This window comes from Rattus norvegicus, chromosome 16, assembly GCF_036323735.1.
Source record: "Rattus norvegicus strain BN/NHsdMcwi chromosome 16, GRCr8, whole genome shotgun sequence".
Lineage (NCBI taxonomy): Eukaryota > Metazoa > Chordata > Mammalia > Rodentia > Muridae > Rattus > Rattus norvegicus.
In genome coordinates this window covers 76,624,258-76,642,978 of record NC_086034.1, presented here as the reverse complement: position 1 = coordinate 76,642,978, position 18,721 = coordinate 76,624,258, and the positions used below count along the sequence as shown (strand labels likewise).

At 45.2% G+C, this 18,721-nt stretch overlaps 1 protein-coding gene across 7 annotated transcripts in view; it reads right to left on the bottom strand.

Annotated features, from left to right (window-relative positions):
- Positions 1 to 1,865: 1,865 nt before the first annotated feature.
- Nek5 (NIMA-related kinase 5) overlaps positions 1,866 to 18,721 on the bottom strand; it is a 43,257-nt gene continuing 26,401 nt past the window's right edge. For 3 of the 7 annotated variants that reach the window (XM_008771370.3, XM_039095235.2, XM_039095237.2), the window contains 6 exons: positions 18,563 to 18,673; positions 16,087 to 16,216; positions 13,042 to 13,167; positions 10,717 to 10,851; positions 6,978 to 7,089; positions 1,866 to 2,274 (listed from right to left, as the gene is read on the bottom strand). In XM_008771370.3, the coding sequence (XP_008769592.1) occupies positions 2,148 to 2,274; positions 6,978 to 7,089; positions 10,717 to 10,851; positions 13,042 to 13,167; positions 16,087 to 16,216; positions 18,563 to 18,673 (741 nt within the window). In that variant the 3' untranslated portion in view covers positions 1,866 to 2,147. Of the gene's footprint in view, positions 2,275 to 6,977; positions 7,090 to 10,716; positions 10,852 to 13,041; positions 13,168 to 16,086; positions 16,217 to 18,562; positions 18,674 to 18,721 lie in introns of those variants that run through there. The other 4 variants (XM_039095243.2, XM_039095238.1, XR_005495038.2 and 1 more) reach the window with 4 other exon arrangements.

Here is an 18,721-nt window from a genome sequence, read left to right as displayed (position 1 = left end):
GCCTGCTGGCTCCCTTTGGTCTTGCTTGTATGTATGGGCTTTTAGGGGTGGTATTGGCTAACCAATTAGGGGGTTCATCCCTGAGGATAACTAATTCTCTCAGCACTCACTAATTCCCTGTAGCTCTTCATCTAAGACAGTAGTTCTCAACCCCTTTAGGGTCACATATCAGATATCTATATTACAATTCATAACAGCAAAATTATAATTTTGAAGCAGCAGTAATTTTATGATTGGGGGTCACCACAACACGAGGAACTGTAGGTATTAAAGGGCTCGCAGCATTAGGAAGCTTGAGCCTCTGCTGGGGTTGGGCCATGCACAATCAACCACTTCAACATATCAACTGGCCTGGTTATTGTTCAGGTCTTGTTCGGGCATAGTGTTGATACTTTGTAGACTCCCTGTCATATGTAGAAGATAGAATATTGCAGCAGACTACCTGGTCCTCTGGCTCTTAAAAATCTATCCCTCTCCTCTGTAATGGTCTTGTAGGGGTATCGATTGGGACTGGGCACCCCACAGACAGTTGTTCTCTAGTTTGAGCAGATTTGGCCTTGTGGGATGGTTCTTATCTGCTGCAAAAAGCAGCTTCTTTGATCAGAAGCGAAAACTATACTTGTCTGTGAGCATAAAGGTAAGTATTTGGGATGCAGTTAGGAAATACACGATGTGCAGAAGTGGTGGTAGTACATTATTCTCCAAAACCCATAACCTCACCAATAAGGCATGATTTCCCTTCTGTTGAGGGGGACCTTACGTTCAACCTGGCAGCTAATTGTTACCATCGATATATAAGTACCAGCGTTTAGGGACCGCTTGTCATGCTGTCATTCTTAGTGGTCACAGGCATCGCAGGACAATTGATTGCTATCCAATAGTAGCTTACAACGCACCTTCTCGTGTTATGAAAGCCAGTTCTCAGGGAGGAAGCCTTTCAGTCAGATCACCTTGATTCCTACAAGGCTTGTGTCCAAAATGTGTGATGTGTCCAGCAATAACGAATGACTTTCAACCTCTGGGAGGCAACTGGGATAAGAGCAGTAGCCTATAATCGCTTTGGGAGTCTCTTAGTCTCCCCTGACCAACAACTCGGAAGGAGGCTTCTGATGCTCGGTTCTGGGGATTTTATTAAATAGCCTGTGGCTCTAGGGAGATTGGGGAACGTTGTCCAGAATCCTCTGGAAGAACAAATCCTCTTAAAGCTGAACCATTTTCTGGCGCTTTATAAACCTTTAAAGCAAGACAGCTGTAGATGTGTCTCACATACTGGCTTTGGTGTTGGGGATCAAACTCAGGTTCCCATGCACGCTAAGCATGGACCTTAACTCTGAGCTGCACCACCAGTCTCCATCTGCCCTACTGTGAAAATTGCCAGAGAATGTTACAGCATACTCATAGAATCAAAATTATAATAAGTACCAGTGCTTTCAGAATACGTGTTTAATTGTGTAAAAGTATCACTGACTACAAAACCTTGTTATGAATGAATGAGAGTGTGTCTATGTTTCAAAAACGTTAACTTCTGTGACATAACGACGATAGGAACTTTTGTGATTTTTCTACAAGAAAGCTATCTGCAATTCATCTCACTTCTCCTGTTGTTCTTCCTCTCTCTACTCACCCCAGAGTCTAAGATCACACTGTCTTTTGGGAAACTACGATCCCAGCAACCTGTTGTCGTCTGTTCCCTTGTACTCTACCTCAGTGTTACAAGACACCTAGAAGGCAAGCAGAAGGGACACCCTTCTGCTCACCTCAAATGCTCACTGCCATTTAAGCAAGGACCAGTGGCGTAGCTGCCATGTAAGGTCAACGCAGTTTGCTTCCTGATAAGTCTTCCCCGAATGACAAACTCATGGGCATGAGAATATAGTTTCAGTTTAATAGATGGACGTAAAGCTAAAAACAGTCCTCATCAGAGCTGTCCTTCAAGAGCTCGTCAGGACAGAGTGTGTAAAATCAGGAAGATAGTGAATTTTCCTTTAAGGACACAGACTCCCATCAATGGGGAACAGATTGTTCACACTTGCACACTTAGACTGGCATTTGGTGAACCTTGGTCTTAGCAATGCAGATTAAACAGGCCAAAGGGTGCTTCCAGACCTTCACTGGAGCTTCCGGAGTGGCGAGTTTGTCTTTTCTTTCTATGCAGGCTTCTCGGCATTCTTAGAGGAGCTAGGATCCCATTCTCTTCCTTCTGTGGAAGCTGAGAGCTTTTCTAGGGATTCTATTATTTCACTTCTCAGCTCATCCTCGGATTCTTCAAACTTTCTGGAATAACAAGCAGTCAGAGCCAATGTTACAACCTAAAAGCACAAAGAGAAAAACTAGTCTCCTTTTTCGTGTCTGCTTCCGCCCAGCCGTTAATGCTGGGCTTCCAGCAGATAACGTTTTCTGTCAGTTTGGCCTGGGAAGGGAGGTGTCTGTGACTGACTGTGTGCAGGTGCGATTGCCTATAGCCATTCATGCAGCAGCCGGAGGAGGATATGGGGTGTCCGGCTCTACCAATCTACATCCTTCCTTCAAGACAGCGTCTCTCATTAAACTTAGAACTAGCTAAGCCAACCCTCCTAACTGTCTCTACTCACAACCTGGGTCGCAGGCAGACAAAGTCATGCCTGTTTCAGGTGGGTGATGAGATCCAAACTTGGGTCCTATTAGAAAAAACAAAGTTTACTGTAAAACCCCGCTGCACCGGGCTGGCGATGTGGCTCAGTGGGTAGAGCGCTCGCCTCGTGTGTGTGACGTCTCGGGTCTAAAACACAGCAATGATTAAAGGAGGTGCTGCATCCCTCTGATCCACACAGGATATAGAGGCAGAAGATTCAGAAGTTCAATATCATCCTTGACTACACAGTAGGTTCGAAGCCAACCTGGGATACATGAATCCCTGCCGCAAAAACAGAAACCCAAACAAAACCAGAAACACTGCTAGACTAGAGCGGCCTCGTGCATATTGTGTGTAGTGTTTCTTGACTATGGCAAGAGATAATGGGTCCCGGGCATAGTGGTGCAGGCTTTTATTCCCAGAATTCAGGCAGAGGCAGGCTGAGTTTGAGACTAGCCTGGTCTACAGAGCATGCACCAGTACAGCCAGGCCTACACAGGGAAATCCTATCTAGAAAAACAAAAACAAAAGAGGGCGTGTGAAATGACGGACCTGCACTGTGTGGGATCCTGTCAGTGCACACACTGTGAGGCTCACAGGAAGACGAAATCGCCTACCTGCATTTCTAAGACCTAGTCCTGTTATTATGTAGTGTGTGGCTATAATTAACTAAGGGGGGAGCCAGATGAAGTCGGAGACACACGATAACGCGCTTTGGTAACTCACAACAACGAATGACCTTGGAGAAAGGTTACCCCACTCCTAGGAGTGCCAGACTGCAAGAGCCACTATGGAATGGACTGAGAATGCCATGGGAGGTGACAAGGGACAACAAGCTCAGGGTCAGCCTTCCAGGGAGTCCAGCCCTGAAAGAGATTTGAGCATGTTCAGATGCTTGAGAAAGAGCAGATACAGGTGAGAGTCCCTTAACACACTGCTGGTCATACACACTCGGGTAAGTTCTAAGCCTGTGAGAGAAACATGGAAAATGATAGGGTTTGGGAAGCGATTAGGCCATGAGAGAAGAGCTCTAATGAACAGGACTCGGTTTCTCCGAAGGGAGCCTGCTGAGGTGTTTCTCCATTCCACTCAGCAAGGACAGTTGCTTTGCCTTTCAATTGTGAACTCACCTTGATTTTTCCTGAGAAAATACAATACATCGTGACTCCTGGGTGTTTTATATTTACTACTTCTGTGAACCTAGCAGTAATAACACCCTTCAATGTTACTCTTAATGCTGGCTTCTCAGTGTTGGGGAGGGGGTTCTAAGCCACCCACAGGCTGTGATTCAAACTCCAAATCTGAACAAACTCAAGTCTGTGCTTATAAATTTTTGTGGGATTTTCCCCCCAAGTGATAAATATAAATATATATGAGCCCCCATAAGTTGGTTGTTGGTGAAACTGTTGATAGATTAGAAAGTATGACCTTGTTGGAGGTAGTGTGTCAATGGGGATGGACACTTAGCTTTCAAAAGCCCACACCAGGTCCAGTCATCCAGTCAGAGAGTCTGTTTGTCTCTGTCTCTGTCTCTGGTCTCTCGGTCTCTCTGTCTTTCTGTCTCTCTGTCTCTGTGTCTCTGTCTCTCTGTGTGTGTCTCTGTGTCTGTCTCTGTCTCTCTGTCTGTCTCTCTCTGTCTCTCTCTGTCTCTGTCTCTCTTTGTGTGTGTCTCTCTTTCTCTCTCTCTCTCTCTCTCTCTCTCTCTCTCTCTCTCTCTCTCCTCTCTCTGACTGCTGCCTACAAATTGGGGTATAAGCTCTCAGCTACTCCCCAGTGACATGCCTGCCTACCTGATTGCCGCCACATTCCCTTTCCTGAGGTCACAGACTAAACCCCTGAAACTGTAAGCATCAGTGCTTCCTTTCATAAGCTGCCTTTATCATGTCGTTTATCACAGCAATAGGATAGTACCTAAGACACCGAGACTGGGTCAAACAGACAAGCTACATGACTGGAATTTTTTCCTAACCCCTCCTTGTTTTCCAAAGGTCAGAAATGGATCAGGACCCAAAGAAGAAAACAAGACCCTGTTAGATTATTAGGTAGGAAAGAAATAATACAGAGACAGGAAAGGATGAAAAATAACTCTTCAAAATATTACCACCAACTATCATTAGAAAACACATGACTAAACCTAGTAGGACGACAAAGACAAAATGGGTTGTTTCCATGCTGGGAATCAAATGAGGGCTTTCTACACACCGCTGAGCTGATACCCAGCCCTGATTTTTCACTAACACAGTAGAGGACGAACTCTAGATGAGGTTATTTCCATGGAAGATGTTGACAAATTTTCATAAAGCAAGTGTGCTCAGCGGGATAATTAATTAATGTGCAACATGCATTTAAAACTTTAGGGGACTGAGGACACAGTAGTAAAAGACTTGGCATGCATGTGTGGGATACTGTGTTTGATTTTCAGTGCTGCCAAATTTATTATAGGAAATAACTTCAAACTAATAAAATAAGAAACATATGAATATGAGGAAAAAACAGGTAGGTTGGGTTAAAAGTACACATTCGTTTAAATGTAAAACCCAATAGATGATACCCAGCTGGGATTTTAAAAGAGTATGTAAGAATTCATCAATAACATGCATAAGTGCCCTTTGGGTGTGTCTCTAAAAGCCTCTATAGATAAGAATGCTAAAGAACAGAGTCTCAGGCTGGAGAGATGGCTCAGTGATTAAGAGCACTGACTACTCTTCCAGAGGTTCTGACTTCAATTCCCAGTGACCACATCTGTAATGAGATCTGACGACCTCTTCTGGTGTGTCTGAAGACAGCTATTCATACACGTTAAAAAGAATGGAAAGTTCCTGGCTATTTTAAGGCAAGTTGCTTGGGAGAGGTTTTTGTTCTATGACCAGAGGCAAAGTCAGCTGCATGACCTTGAGCTGCCCCACCTTAAAGATGAAAGTGGTTTTCCCACCCCACCCTCCACTTAGAAGCTCCTCTAAGGAGAGCTGGGATAAGATACTGGGATTTTTTCCTTCTGGTTTGCAGAAACAAGAGAGAAGCAATAGCAGGACACAGGTAAAACAGTATTCTCAGAAAGAATGCTAGGTTGACCCAGACAGAAAGATTTCTAAAGAGCTGGCAGTTTAGTTGTAGGATCAGGCTTGGAAGCAGATATTGTGTATAGAGTTCAGAAAATAAAGTTACCTGCTGAACTAGCAGGTTTTTGCCTCAGTTTACACCACCCCACCTACAGCCACCTCCACCCATCCCGTCCTTATTGGTATACATATTAGATCATTTAAATGGTCACATATAAAGTCCTAGTTCACCCCCTAGTACTGCCAAGGGGGAGAACCTATATCACTATAAAGTCAAGTGGCACCTACAGAAGAAAATTTAATAATGCTGGAAAACTTTAAACAGCCAAGAACATTGAAACATGTCTGTTCTCCACTACAAGGGAAGCTAAATGGGAAGGGCACCTGAGATAATTTGGATTCCAGCCTAACAACACAGAAGGACCAATCCTAGTTCAAATAAAGCTGTAAATACATGGAGGACTATTATTAGGAGAAAGAGGTGAAAGGTGCCTTGGGGACAAGATGTGTTTCTACGAGATCACACCAAACAGTGGATGGAGGACAAGAGGCTCATTGGTTTGTTTAATGGAGGAGAGGGAGGGGAGAAAAAAACCTGTCTCAGAGTGTGGAAATGAGAGTGATACAGACAGATAGACAGACTGACTGACTGACAGACAAGACAGGGAAACAGAATGAACAAGACAGAGTCATCTGGGTGGCCACCATGCCACCACACAAGAGTGGAAACAAACGCACCCAACCTGGCAGCTGCAGTGGTTGGGGACAAGCTGTTACCACTGAGTAGCTGAAAGGTGGGCTAGAGGGACAGCAAATTCACAACAGCTATGCTATATTCATGCATATGAAGATCCATAATCATCACCAATGGACAAATAAAGAAAATGTGCCGTATATATTTAATAGGATGCGATTCACCGTTTGTAGGGGCGGTGGCTGATAGAGTTGAGGCAGGGTGCCATGCAGCCAGGACTGGCCTCGATCTTGCTTGTAGCTGATGATGGCATTGAGTTCTCCATCCTCCTGCCTTCCTGCCTATAACTCCCAAGTGCTAGGATTATAGCTATGTATCTTGGTGTGAAACGAGCTTATGGTTCAACTCTAAAGCAGAAAAAAATCTGCTACGCCTAGGCACGCGTGAGTCTCTGCACACATATGCACACAACAGAGAAGGGAAGCGGGGGGGGGGGGGGGCAGAGCCCCAACAAATCCATGCATCATGTAAAGCTGGGTTTCCTTAGCTAGGTCTCCACGGGCTTAGGTCTCTATGGGCCACCTTCTCTCCCACTTGTACACGACGTACTCACGTAACATCCCCATCCGAACCCCGTTGCAGTCGTTCATCACCCACTGTGATGCCCGCAGCTATTTCTCCCTCTTCCTCATCTTCTTTAGGAAGCTGTGGATTTATCATCATTACTGAAAGAAACAATAGAGATGAAGGGAGAATGATCTGTGTGCTTGAGGAGCAACATCTACCCACAATCCTACAGTGAATGCCACTCACGACGGCCACAGATGTAGATGTTGTGCTTTGTGTAATGTCTCCCACAGGGTCATGTATTTGAATACTCGGGCCCCAAGCGGTACTACACGGCGAGGCTGCGGAACCACTGGGAGGTGGTTCCTGAATGGAGCAAGGTGGGTTGCTGTGCAAAGAGCTTTGAGGTTTATAGTCCAGCCCTGCTTCCTGTCCCCTCTCTGTTTTCCTGGTACGCTGAGATGTGTGCAAGCAGCTGCCACATGCTCCAGCCGCCATGCCTTCCTGTTCCTCAGATCACGAGCTGAAAGAAGTCGTCTGCCCTTAAGTTGCTTCTTACTGAATACTTAGTATTTGAGATGAGAAAAGCAGTTAATTCGATATCCAGTTATTTGGTGCTGGACTGAAAACTTAGGCAACACAGGAAGACACCAAAAAGGGAGCATCCCAATAAGGAACAGACACAGAAGTGTTAAGAAAAGTGTGACACTGAAACTTAAGACTCGCCACAACGGAGCGGTCCCTAGCGTTCTCCGTCTCTGTAAACCCACTGTACACCTGTGCTTCCTGGAAGGCCTGAGGCGGCCCGCACAGCAAACCTTCACAGCTGTCCTGTGTCTTTGTATTCATTCTTATTTCAGAGATTCCCCATCTGGGCATGGTGATGTCTGCCAGGAATCACAGCACTGGGGAAGCAGAGGCAGGAGGATAAATGGGTTTGAAGCCAGCCTGGGCTGTTTAAGACCTACTCTGGTGTCTTAGTTACTTTTCTATCGTTGTGACAAAATATCAAGGTCAGCTGCCTGCCTGGGTCCGTATGGCCCCCCTAATTGAATTAGATTCCCATACACTTTTGTTGTTTCTTTTCAGGAGCAGAAAATTCCTTAGGCCTTTTCTTTTCACAAGTCACACGATTGGCCGGGGAGGGTCCCAGCCCAAGAATACCACTCCTTTCGTTCCGCTTTAGAATCCTCTTTTGGCACAAGCCATGGCTACAACATTAAATCTCCAGGTGCTCTCTTCTGCTTCACACTGTACATTTTGTATTTCTTTTTGCCTCGCTCTTTTCCGTTATAAAACTGTATAAGTATAACAATAGAAAAGTAACTAAGACACAAGTTTGGTATCAAGGAGTGGGCTACTGCGGTGACAGGCCCTACCATGCTGTGTCTTGGAGGAATTTGAAAAACTTTGGAACTTTGGACTAGGAAAGTGCTTGAATGTTGTAAGTGGGGCTTAACAGGCCCTCCTAGTGGGCGCTCTGAAGACAGTAGCGCTGAGAGCAGCTTGGACTGTGGAGCCCCAGCTCACCGGGTTTCAGAGGCGAAGGATAGTTTCGTATACTTTGTTGCTGTTTCCTCTGTCTCGCTAGTTTCAGCCCCATTATTTTCTTTTCCCACCTACTCTTTTTATAGTGTGGTTTGCTCTTTCTTTTCCAGGCCCCTCAGCTGCAGGCAGTCTTCCCAGTATCTTCTGTAGGCGCCTGGGGCTATAACCTTTACTCTTACTAATGCTTGCACTGTGTCCCACCGGTGTGGGTGTGTCATGGTTCCGTCTTCCTTCAGTCCCAGGACTTGTTAAGCTTCCTTCTGATTTCTCCAGTGACCCGGCTTCTTTCTGCTCAGTAGTGTGTCGTTCTATTTGCATGAGTTTGTGTAACTTTCTGTCATTTCGATTGCTGTTGACCTCCAGCCTTACTCCATTGTGGTCAGACAACGTGAAGGGCGTTATTTGATTTTCTTTTGCAAATTTGTGGAGACCTGCCTTGTGTTGCCTATGTGGCTGACTTTGCAGACCGTTTTGTGGGTTACTGAAAATAAACAGAATGTGTTCTTTAGGGTGGGGGTGGAGTGTCCTTCTGATGTCTGTTAGATCTGTTTGGTTTATGATGTCATTTAGCCCCGGCATTACTCTGTTTAGCTTTTTGCCTGGATTGGTAAGCATAGTATGCCAAGGTTTCTCAATCTCACTGTGTTGGGTCAATCTGAGACTTTAGACCTAATAGCATTCTCTTTTGTATGAAACTGTTGTCTCTCTGGTAAACACGTGTTTAAGATTGTAATATCCTCTGGAATTTTTCTCCTTTAAGGAAATATATATATTAATATTAGTTTTGGTTTTAAATCTATTTTCTAGGTATTAGAACAGCTAGAGTTGCCTGTTTCTTTAACCCCTTTGTGTTCAGAATGAGAATCCAACAGGGCCCCAGCTGTGTGTGCTTGCCTGCTTGATTGACAGGACCATCCACCATTCCTCAGAAGCAGCTCGTTTTTGCCTTGCTGAAGTATTTTGAATTCTGTGGTCATTTTCTTGGACCCCTCAAATTCATTTCTAGCACCCAGGCTGTCCAGAACTCAAATTCTTCCAGCCTCTACTACAGACGTGATAGGGCCATAGGTGTACAGCCCTGTGCCTGACCTATGCTTGGTTTCTCCGGAGTGAATTTAGTGTCAACACCCTAGGGGGAGAAAGTTAAACAATAACATAGATATAAACACCATTGGGAGTATGTTAAACAATAACATAGAAAATTATATTTTGATTCAGTGGAAAATAAATCACTTAGTAATGAATCCAACAAAGATAAAATCAATTATACAGTAACCACTTAGGATCGGTAAGAAAAATTGTTAACGAAAATATAATATAGATTAACCAGGTGTGGGAGTGCATTCCCTACATTCCAGCACTCAGGAGGCAGGGGAACAGTGTGTGTATAATATAGATAGACTGTTAGATAGATAGATAGATAGATAGATAGATAGATAGATAGATATAGATAAACAGAATGATAGATGATAGACACACAGACAGAGAATAGATAGATAGATAGATAGATAGATAGATAGATAGATAGATAGACAGACAGACATAGACAGACCAAGATATAATATATGTGTGTATGTGTATATAATGAATAGAGATATATTGTATCATATAACACATAAGATATAATACAGAATGTAGCCATGTGCGATGGTATGTGGCTGTCATCAAGAGGCAGGAGGGCCACTTGTGCCTATAAGCTTAAGGTTTCCTTGGACAACACAGAGAGATACTGACAGAAAAGTGGATGCATATTGCTTTTAAAATGGAGACTACTCAGGAGGCAGAGGCAGGCAGACCTCTAGGAGTTCACAGTCAGCCAGGCATACATAGCAAAGAGTCTCGGGTCATCAGAGCTACACAGTGACACACAGTCTTTTTAAAACAAAATGAAAACAAAATGAATCATATTGGTTTGCATTCATTCCTATTGTCCGTAGGAAAATGAGTTCTCTGAGTAGCTATCAAACTGAGCAATGCTAGACTGTCTCCCCAGAGTGCCAGTGCTTTCCGAGAGTTGTCAGCTTGAAACACTACACAAAATTATGCCTCAGTCCTCGGAAGTGCATTCCTTTCATTAGTTCACTTGGAACCAGCTTGGTTAGAGCAAATCAGACAAGCAAGGTGTGTTCCCAGTTCTCTCTCCAACCCGAAGGTACTACTGGTGCCTTTCTGCATCCGTAAATCGGTAACATAATTCCCTGGGGAACCAGTAACTCTGTTAAAAATAAAGCGCATACCAGTTTCTCCTTTACCGGCAGACAATGAGCCACTGCAGGCACGTTCTATTGCCAAAGCAGGAGGGGTTCCTGGCACATCCTGCCACCACTGCTTCCTGTTTTCTTGGCTACCATCCATCACAATAACTTGGCCATCTGGAAAACGATACTGCATTAGCAAAAATAAAGATAAACTTCATGAAGTCATTGTTTTTGATAGCTGAGTAGTACTCCATCGTTGGATGTACCACATTTTCTGTATCCATTCTTCAGCTGAGGGACATCTGGGTTCTTTCCAGCTTCTGGCTATTATAAATAAGGCTGCTATGGACAGAGTGGAGCATGTGTCCTTGTTATATGTTGGAGCGTCTTTTGGTTTTATGCCCAATAGTAGTATAACAGGGTCCTCAGGTAGTGCTATTTCCAAATTTCTGAGGATCCACCAGATTGATTTCCAGAATGGTTGTACCAGCTTGCAGTCCCACCAACAATGGAGGAGTGTTCCTGTCTCCATATCCTCACCAGCATCTGCTGTCACCTGAGTTTTTGATCTTAGCCATTCAACTGGTGTGAGGTGCAATCTTTTCAGTTTTTTATATTTTATTATGTTTTATAACAGTCCACAGAATGCTAGAACCATGGACATCATATTCCTCATTGTGTGTGTGTGTGTGTGTGTGTATAAGCATTATTACCTTTTTGTCGCATGTTGAGGGTCATATTTTGCTGTGTGAACTGTGATAAGTTTCCATGTGCTTATTTTTTTAAGTTGAGTTCAACCTCCTATGTCTTACTGAATTATAAATCACCTTAAAAACTTACAATAACTCATTTAAGTGCTCATCCCTTGGCATCCAAAGCAGATTAGTTAGTTACAGGACACCAGTGATAGAAAATCTGGGCTGAAGAGATTGCTCGACAGCTGAAAGCACTTGCTGCTCTTACAGAGGCTCCAAGTTTGGTGACTTTGAATCCATGGTGACTTTGAACCACCTGTAGCTCTGGCTTCAGGGAGATCCGATGCCTTCGCCATCCACTGGCACTGCTCGGATGTGTATATATCCACAGCGAGACCCAAGGATACATAATTAAAAATAATAAAAATAAAATATTCTTAAATCTGCATATGATTACGTAGTTTATATGAAATATGTACTATTTGTGTAAAACGTATGCATGTCTTCCGACATACTTTTCATCGGGGTGGGGATGAGACAGGGTCTCGTGTAGCTCATGCTAGCTTTGAACTGTCTATCGTTGCCGAGGGTGACCTTGAACTCCTTATCCTCCTGGCTTCCCTCTCTACCTTCCAGATGTTGGGGTTACAGCATGTACCACCAACCCCAGTTTCTAGCTCACTTTATCTTTTAAGGTCTAATCTTTATTATTTTTAGTAATTCTGCGTACGTGTGAGAGTGTAGGTTTGTGCATGCAGTTAACTGAAGAGGCCAGAGGAGGGGTCTGGGTCTCTACAACCAGAGTTGTAGAGGGTTGTAAGTTACCGTCTCTGGGAGCTGGGACCCGAACCTGCATCCTCTGCAACAAGAGCAGTGCCTATTCTTAACTGCTGAGCCATCTCTCCGGCCTATTTCCTGAGTTCTAAACCAACCCTAGGCGGCTCACGCACAGCACAGCACAGCGCAACGCAAGTGCGGTACAAATCGTGGTTCTGCTGCACTGCTTAGGGAGCGTAGCAAGAAAACGTCCTATGTCTTCACACCGATGAAAGCCTTTTTCTCAATATTTTCCCATTTGTGATTCACTGATGCCAAGGACATCGATAGCTGTCTATTGAATTTATAGCACAGTCTCAAATGCTAACCCTTTCTTGGGGCTAGGTATTGAAGGACAGAGGAAGCACAAGGGCTTGGGAGTTGGCTCGGTGAGTAAAGCCTGCTGTTGTGAAAGTGTGACCATCTGGGTTGGCTGGAGCTTGAACCCCGGATCGTGCACATGCTAGGCCCTTGACAGCCGAGCTGCATACCTAACCCTAAGACCAATTGGTCAATGACGTCACAAGGCTGTAATTAAGCCAGTGTTAGGAACTAAGTCAAGTGCACCCCCGTCCTGCTCGCGCTCTCTCTCTCTCTCTCTCTCTCTCTCTCTCTCTCTCTTAAGGAAATGTGGCAGGCACGATTTTCTTCCTGTCATACACCGTCGTGTGACCAGAGTCATTGGTGTCATCGACTGCTAGGATAACTAGCACACAAGTCTCAACTTCACATCCATGATGCCAAAACGATGACTGGTTAGTGCCAACCATTCCAATAAGGTGTGCATTGGCTGCAGAGCTGCTCCAGGCCCTGGTCCTCCCCTGCTGCTGGTGACAGCTGACCAAAGACTCACCATCCGGCATGGTGGGGCAGGTGGAGGTGATGTCTGCTGCGGCCATCATTTGCAGAAGAGTCTGAGGTGCGCCGGCATCCCACTGCCTCCTGTTCTCTGTGGCAGTGACGTCCTGAAAGAAACCCTCTGGGAGTAAGACAATAACTGATTAGTTCCATGGCAGCAGAACCTAACGATGGGTACCGAAGTTGTTAGGGACTGGCCCAATGCGCTTTCTATTGCAAACGCCATAGCCAAAACTGACTTCTGGGGAAAAGGGTTCCTTTCATCTTGCAGCACCCAGTTCATAAACGAACTCCATGGCAGGAGTCGAAGCAGAAACCATGAGAGGGCTGCTTACTGGCTTGCTCCCAGGTTCACATTATAGGCCCCAAGGCCATCTGCCCAGCACTGGCTGTTATGGGTGTGGCCTTCCCACATCAATCAAGAAAATGCCTCACAGACTTGCCTACAGGCCAACCTGATGGAGGCCGTTCCTCAGCTGAAGCTCCCTCTCCCCCCAGCTGACTCTGATTTTTGTGGAGTTTGCAGAAGACTACCCAGCATAGGGACCCAAGAGTAAGGATGTCCAGGCCACAGGAGCCCCTGCCTGGGCCTCTAACAGACCCAACAGAGAAGGCGGAAACTCAAACAGCTTCCACAGTTGTTATCATTATCATTATTTATCATTAATGTTGATATTCAGTTTAACTAGGTGCTAAGGAAATCCATGAATAGAAAAATGACTGGGATGTCTGTGAGGATTCTCAGGTGAATCTGTTTCTGCATGGGCGACCACCTCCTCCCTCCCCCCACCAACGTATCTTCCTTCTTTGTTCCAGATTGGCTCAGAATTTATGGCGTTCTTACTTCCCGCTTCAGCCCCCCATGTGCTAGAACAGCAAGCAATCCCCACCAGGCCCACCCTGAGTGCTGGGATTGCAGGTGTGCACTGCCACACCACGCTATGTCAGGGTCTGGTTTTGATCGCTTTCTAACTCACGTTCTGAGACAGGATCTTTAAGTGAACCTGGAGCTCATAAGATCATATTAAGCTGCTTGGCCAATAGCTTTCAGGTGTTCTCTTATCTACACACACATACACACATACACACACACACACACACAGACACACACACAAACACACATACACAAACACACAAACAGACACAAACACACACATACACTCATAAACACACACAATCACACACACAAATACACACTCACACACACATTCACACACTCACACACACGCTCTCACATAAACATACAATCATACACATAAACACACATACACACAAACACACACAATCACACAAATACACATACAGTCACAAAAACACACACATACACACACAAACACTCTCACACACATACATACACACAAACACACACATTCACACAAATACACATACAGTCACAAAAACACACACATACACACACAAACACTCTCACACACACATATACTCACACAAACACACACAACCACACACACACTCACAAACACACACACCAGAACTAGGCTTACAGACCAACACTGCCCTGCCCAGCTTTTTCTGCGGGTTCTGGGACCTGAACCCAGATCTTTGTCTCAGCAGCAGATGCTCTATGGACTGAGGCAGTCTTTGTGAGCATTCCACACCCTGAAGAAAGGGGACTTCCCCATCTCCCCAGCCAGCCTTATCCCAGCAGTGATGACCATTAGGGCTCAGGCCATGCCCCTGTCTGCACCCCCTTTTCTTTATCATTTCAGGACAGGGATCAGGTTTCCTCTGTCTGTACCCTCTAACACTGGCTGTGCGGGGGAGAGCCACACTTAGGATGCTTGGTGAACAGAGCAGAGATGCTTCTATGGGAAAATAAAGCAGAGTAATGTGGGAAGGAGAAACTGAGGCAAGCCAGGTCTGCAAATGTTTACATGGCTAACTGGGGAGAAGACCAGGATTTCCCTGAGCTGGAGAGCAAGAGAGGAAGTTCAAGGCCAGCACAGACAACTCAGGAGACCTTGTCTCAAAATAAAAAAGGATTAAAAAAAAAAAAGGAGGACGGCCCGGGATGATCAAACAAACCAGCCTGCTATTTTCCTTAGTACTAAAGGATGGGGAAGGCAGAGGAAGAAAATAAAAGAAGGTCGGGGGGTGATGGCTCAGCAGTTAACACAGCTACGGTTCCCCCAGGAGACACAAGTTCAGTTCCCAGCACCGGCATCAGACAGCTCACAACCTCCTGCCATTCCAGGGCATCTGCCACCCCTGCCCTCCAGCAGTGCCTTCACGAAAGTGGTGCACATAAACCCATGCGCACACACACACACACACACACACACACACACACACACACACACGAAAGCCAATCGGCCAGTCTTTCTTTTTTAATGAAGGGAAGATCGTTTATTAAGCACCCTTCGTTCAGGCAGGTCCTTCGTACCTATCGTGCAATGCTCTTGTTGCTATAGTAACCCTGCATGGTTACCATTACTATGATTCCCCACACCTCAAAAAGAATGGGGGGGGGTCTTTATTTAGAACATGAAAATAACTTGAAAAGGAGAAATGTCCCATGACCTGAAACTCCAGTGCTAGCCGGGATTCACTGGCTCCAGAACCCTGGAGTTTTTGTGATTTCCTATGTCACCACAGTACTCAAGGGTGTCAGGCCCCTACCCAGCAGCAGCAGAAGACATGGAGGCAGAGGAAAAGTTCAGAGGACTTTGAGGAGACACTGCCCTGGGTGCAGGAGGAGCAATCGCCCTGGGGATGGCCTTGCTCTGAAGCAGGGTTCTCTGGGAAGGAGGAGGACACATGCTGGAGTTAAGGTGCTTGTCACACCTGCCCAGAGAGCTTTCCAGAAGGTAAGGAGACAGACCCACAAGTATGACACTCCTAGAGCTGCTGAAACTGCAGGAGTGGGTAGACCTGCCCAGGACCGTGAGCATAGCAGGAAGGAATGCTAGAAGAAGGATGTGGGGGAGATGGGGGGGGGGAGCCAGGAGCCCAGTGGAGAGAGCTGGGGATGATTGCAAAGGAAAAACTCCATTTTCTTCCTCTGCTTTTAAGCAAGATGTACCTGCTTCTGAGCCGCAGAGTTCTTCAAAGGCTCTGTCTGTATAATCTTCTTCACGCTCCCCCCTACATTTAGACTCCTGAAACTTCATGCCATCTTCAAAGCTTAAAGTATCACTTAGTCTCTCCACCACCTAAAGAAATTTCAGGGTTGGGGATTTAGCTCAATGGTAGAGCCCTTGCCTAGCAAGTGCAAGGCCCTGGGTTCGGTCCTCAGCTCCGAAAAAAAAAATTTGGGGGACTGGAGAGATGGCTCAGCAGTTAAGAGCACTGACTGCTCTTCCAGAGGTCCTGAGTTCAATTCCCAGCAACCACATGGTGGCTCACAACCATCTGTAATGAGGTATGATGCCCTCTTCTGGCCTGTAGGTGCACATGCAGGCAGAAAGCTGCATGATGTATACATAATAAATAAATAGATATTTTTAAAAATTTTCAGTTATTCATGAGAAAGAAGCCATATTGAGAGTTAAATGCATTAATTTTGTGCCTTTTGCAAATATTACTTTTCAAACAACATGGCAAGTATTGTGTGTGTGTGTGTGTGTGTGTGTGAGAGAGAGAGAGAGAGAGAGAGAGAGAGAGAGAGAAAATTCCATATAGTTTTAAAGGTGAAATTATTTTGACTGAGACACAAACACCAGTGTTTTCATTTCTTCTTGAAAATAGTGGCCAGCACCGAACACAGAACAACTCTATTTTCCCAGGCTTTCTCCTCCAGATCACACTTCTCAGTTCAGGGTTTTCTTATCCAACCCCTGCTTTCAGAATCCAACATAATACTCCTTTTCTTCTTCTTCTTCTTCTTCTTCTTCTTCTTCTTCTTCTTCTTCTTCTTCTTCTTCTTCTTCTTCTTCTTCTTCTTCTTCTTCTCCTCCTCCTCCTCCTCCTCCTCCCCTCCTCCTCCTCCTCCTCCTCCCCTCCTCCTCCTCCTCCTCCTCCTCCTCCTCCTCCTCCTCCTCCTTCTTCTTCTTCTTTTCCGAAGATTGATTTATTTACTTTTGTTTTATGTGTATGAGTGTTTGGCTACACGTATGTCTGTGTACCACTTGTGTGTATAGTATGCAAGATGGCCAGCAGAGGGTGTTGGATCCCTTGGAACTGTATTACATGACTGGAATGTCAGTGACTTGGGAATCAAATACCGCAGGTCCTCTGGAAGAACAACCATTGCCCTTAACCACTGAGCCATCTCTCCAGAGGTCTTCCTTCTTAAGCTGAGACCTCACTGTGCTGTCCACGGTGTTCTAGAATTCCTGGACTCAACAGTCCTCCCAGCTCGGCCTCCCCAGTAGTCGACAGCATAGACACCAGCCACACCGATCCTCACAACTAAGTTGATTAGGTCCTACAATTGCTCCTCATGTTCCACTGCCAATAGGAAAACGGCCACCTTGGTTTTAGCTGCAGTAAGCACAGGCTAAGACAGGAGGAACACCTGTTAGCTAAAGTTGTTTGGATTCCCTTTTCTCATGCCAGCACCTCACATCATGGAAACCATGTGACCTGCCCCTCCCCAGACCTAGGCTGCTCAGATCCCACAGCTCTGGGAGCATCAGAGGCCAAATCATTCATTGACCACCAACTAAGGCCACCATGCTAATGGGGTCATTCTGTAGAAAATGTTTGTAAAAGTACAATGACATAGACATTAGTAGGACTCAACCCTGAGTGTTACACAGTTAACGCGTGTTCTGCCATTGACCTGCTTTCCTGGCTCTCAGAAGATGACAGAGAACATGAAGGGACTGGGGGTACCTCAGCAGCTGAAATAAGTGTTGGGTGTGATTATTCATAGTTAATTTTTAGTAATCTGAAAGATTAAGTCCGGGGAAATATAGTGGGAGAAAGGAATCAGGTAATGTTGACACTGACATTTGTTACACGTTCTGATGAAAGTTGAAAATTCAAAAGGTGTCAATGTCAAGTGATAAAACGATGTGGAAGTTTGAATATGCTTGGCCCGGGGAATGGCACTATTAGGAGGTGTGGTCTTGTTATAGTAGATATTGAAGGAAGTGCATCATCATGGGGGTGGGCTTTGAGACCCTCCTCTTAGCTGCCTGAAGACAGCCTTCTCTTGACTACCTTTCAATCAAGGTGAAGGACTCTTGGCTCCTTCTCCAGTACCCTGTCTTCCTGGATGCTGCCATGCTTCCTGCCATGATGATAATGGACTGAACTCGTAAGCCAGCCCCAATTAAATGTTGTCCTTTAGAAGAGTTGCCTTGGTCATGGTGTCTGTTCATAGCAATGGGACCCCTAACTAGGACAAATAAAATCTGGACTTTTTTTTTCTACATGAGATTTACCTACACACAGAGGAATTAGAACTAATTAAGACCTAAAATAAACATACACTTTCAGGTTACTCAATGGTTTTTAAATCAGCATATTAACATTATCAGGAAAATAACTCGTGCAAGGACATTCTCGTTACAGCCCCTGCAACAATTTCATGAGTCTGAAGACCAACTCACATTGGCATAGCTGATCACAGCAGCAGGTTCGTAATGATGTACCTCATCCTCTTGGATAGTGTCTTCCTCTGAAATGCATTCATCTAGGCTGATTTCAAACTTTACCCCTCTCTAAAATAACAAGAAAAAAGTCTTAACAGTTCAATAAACCCTTCAAAT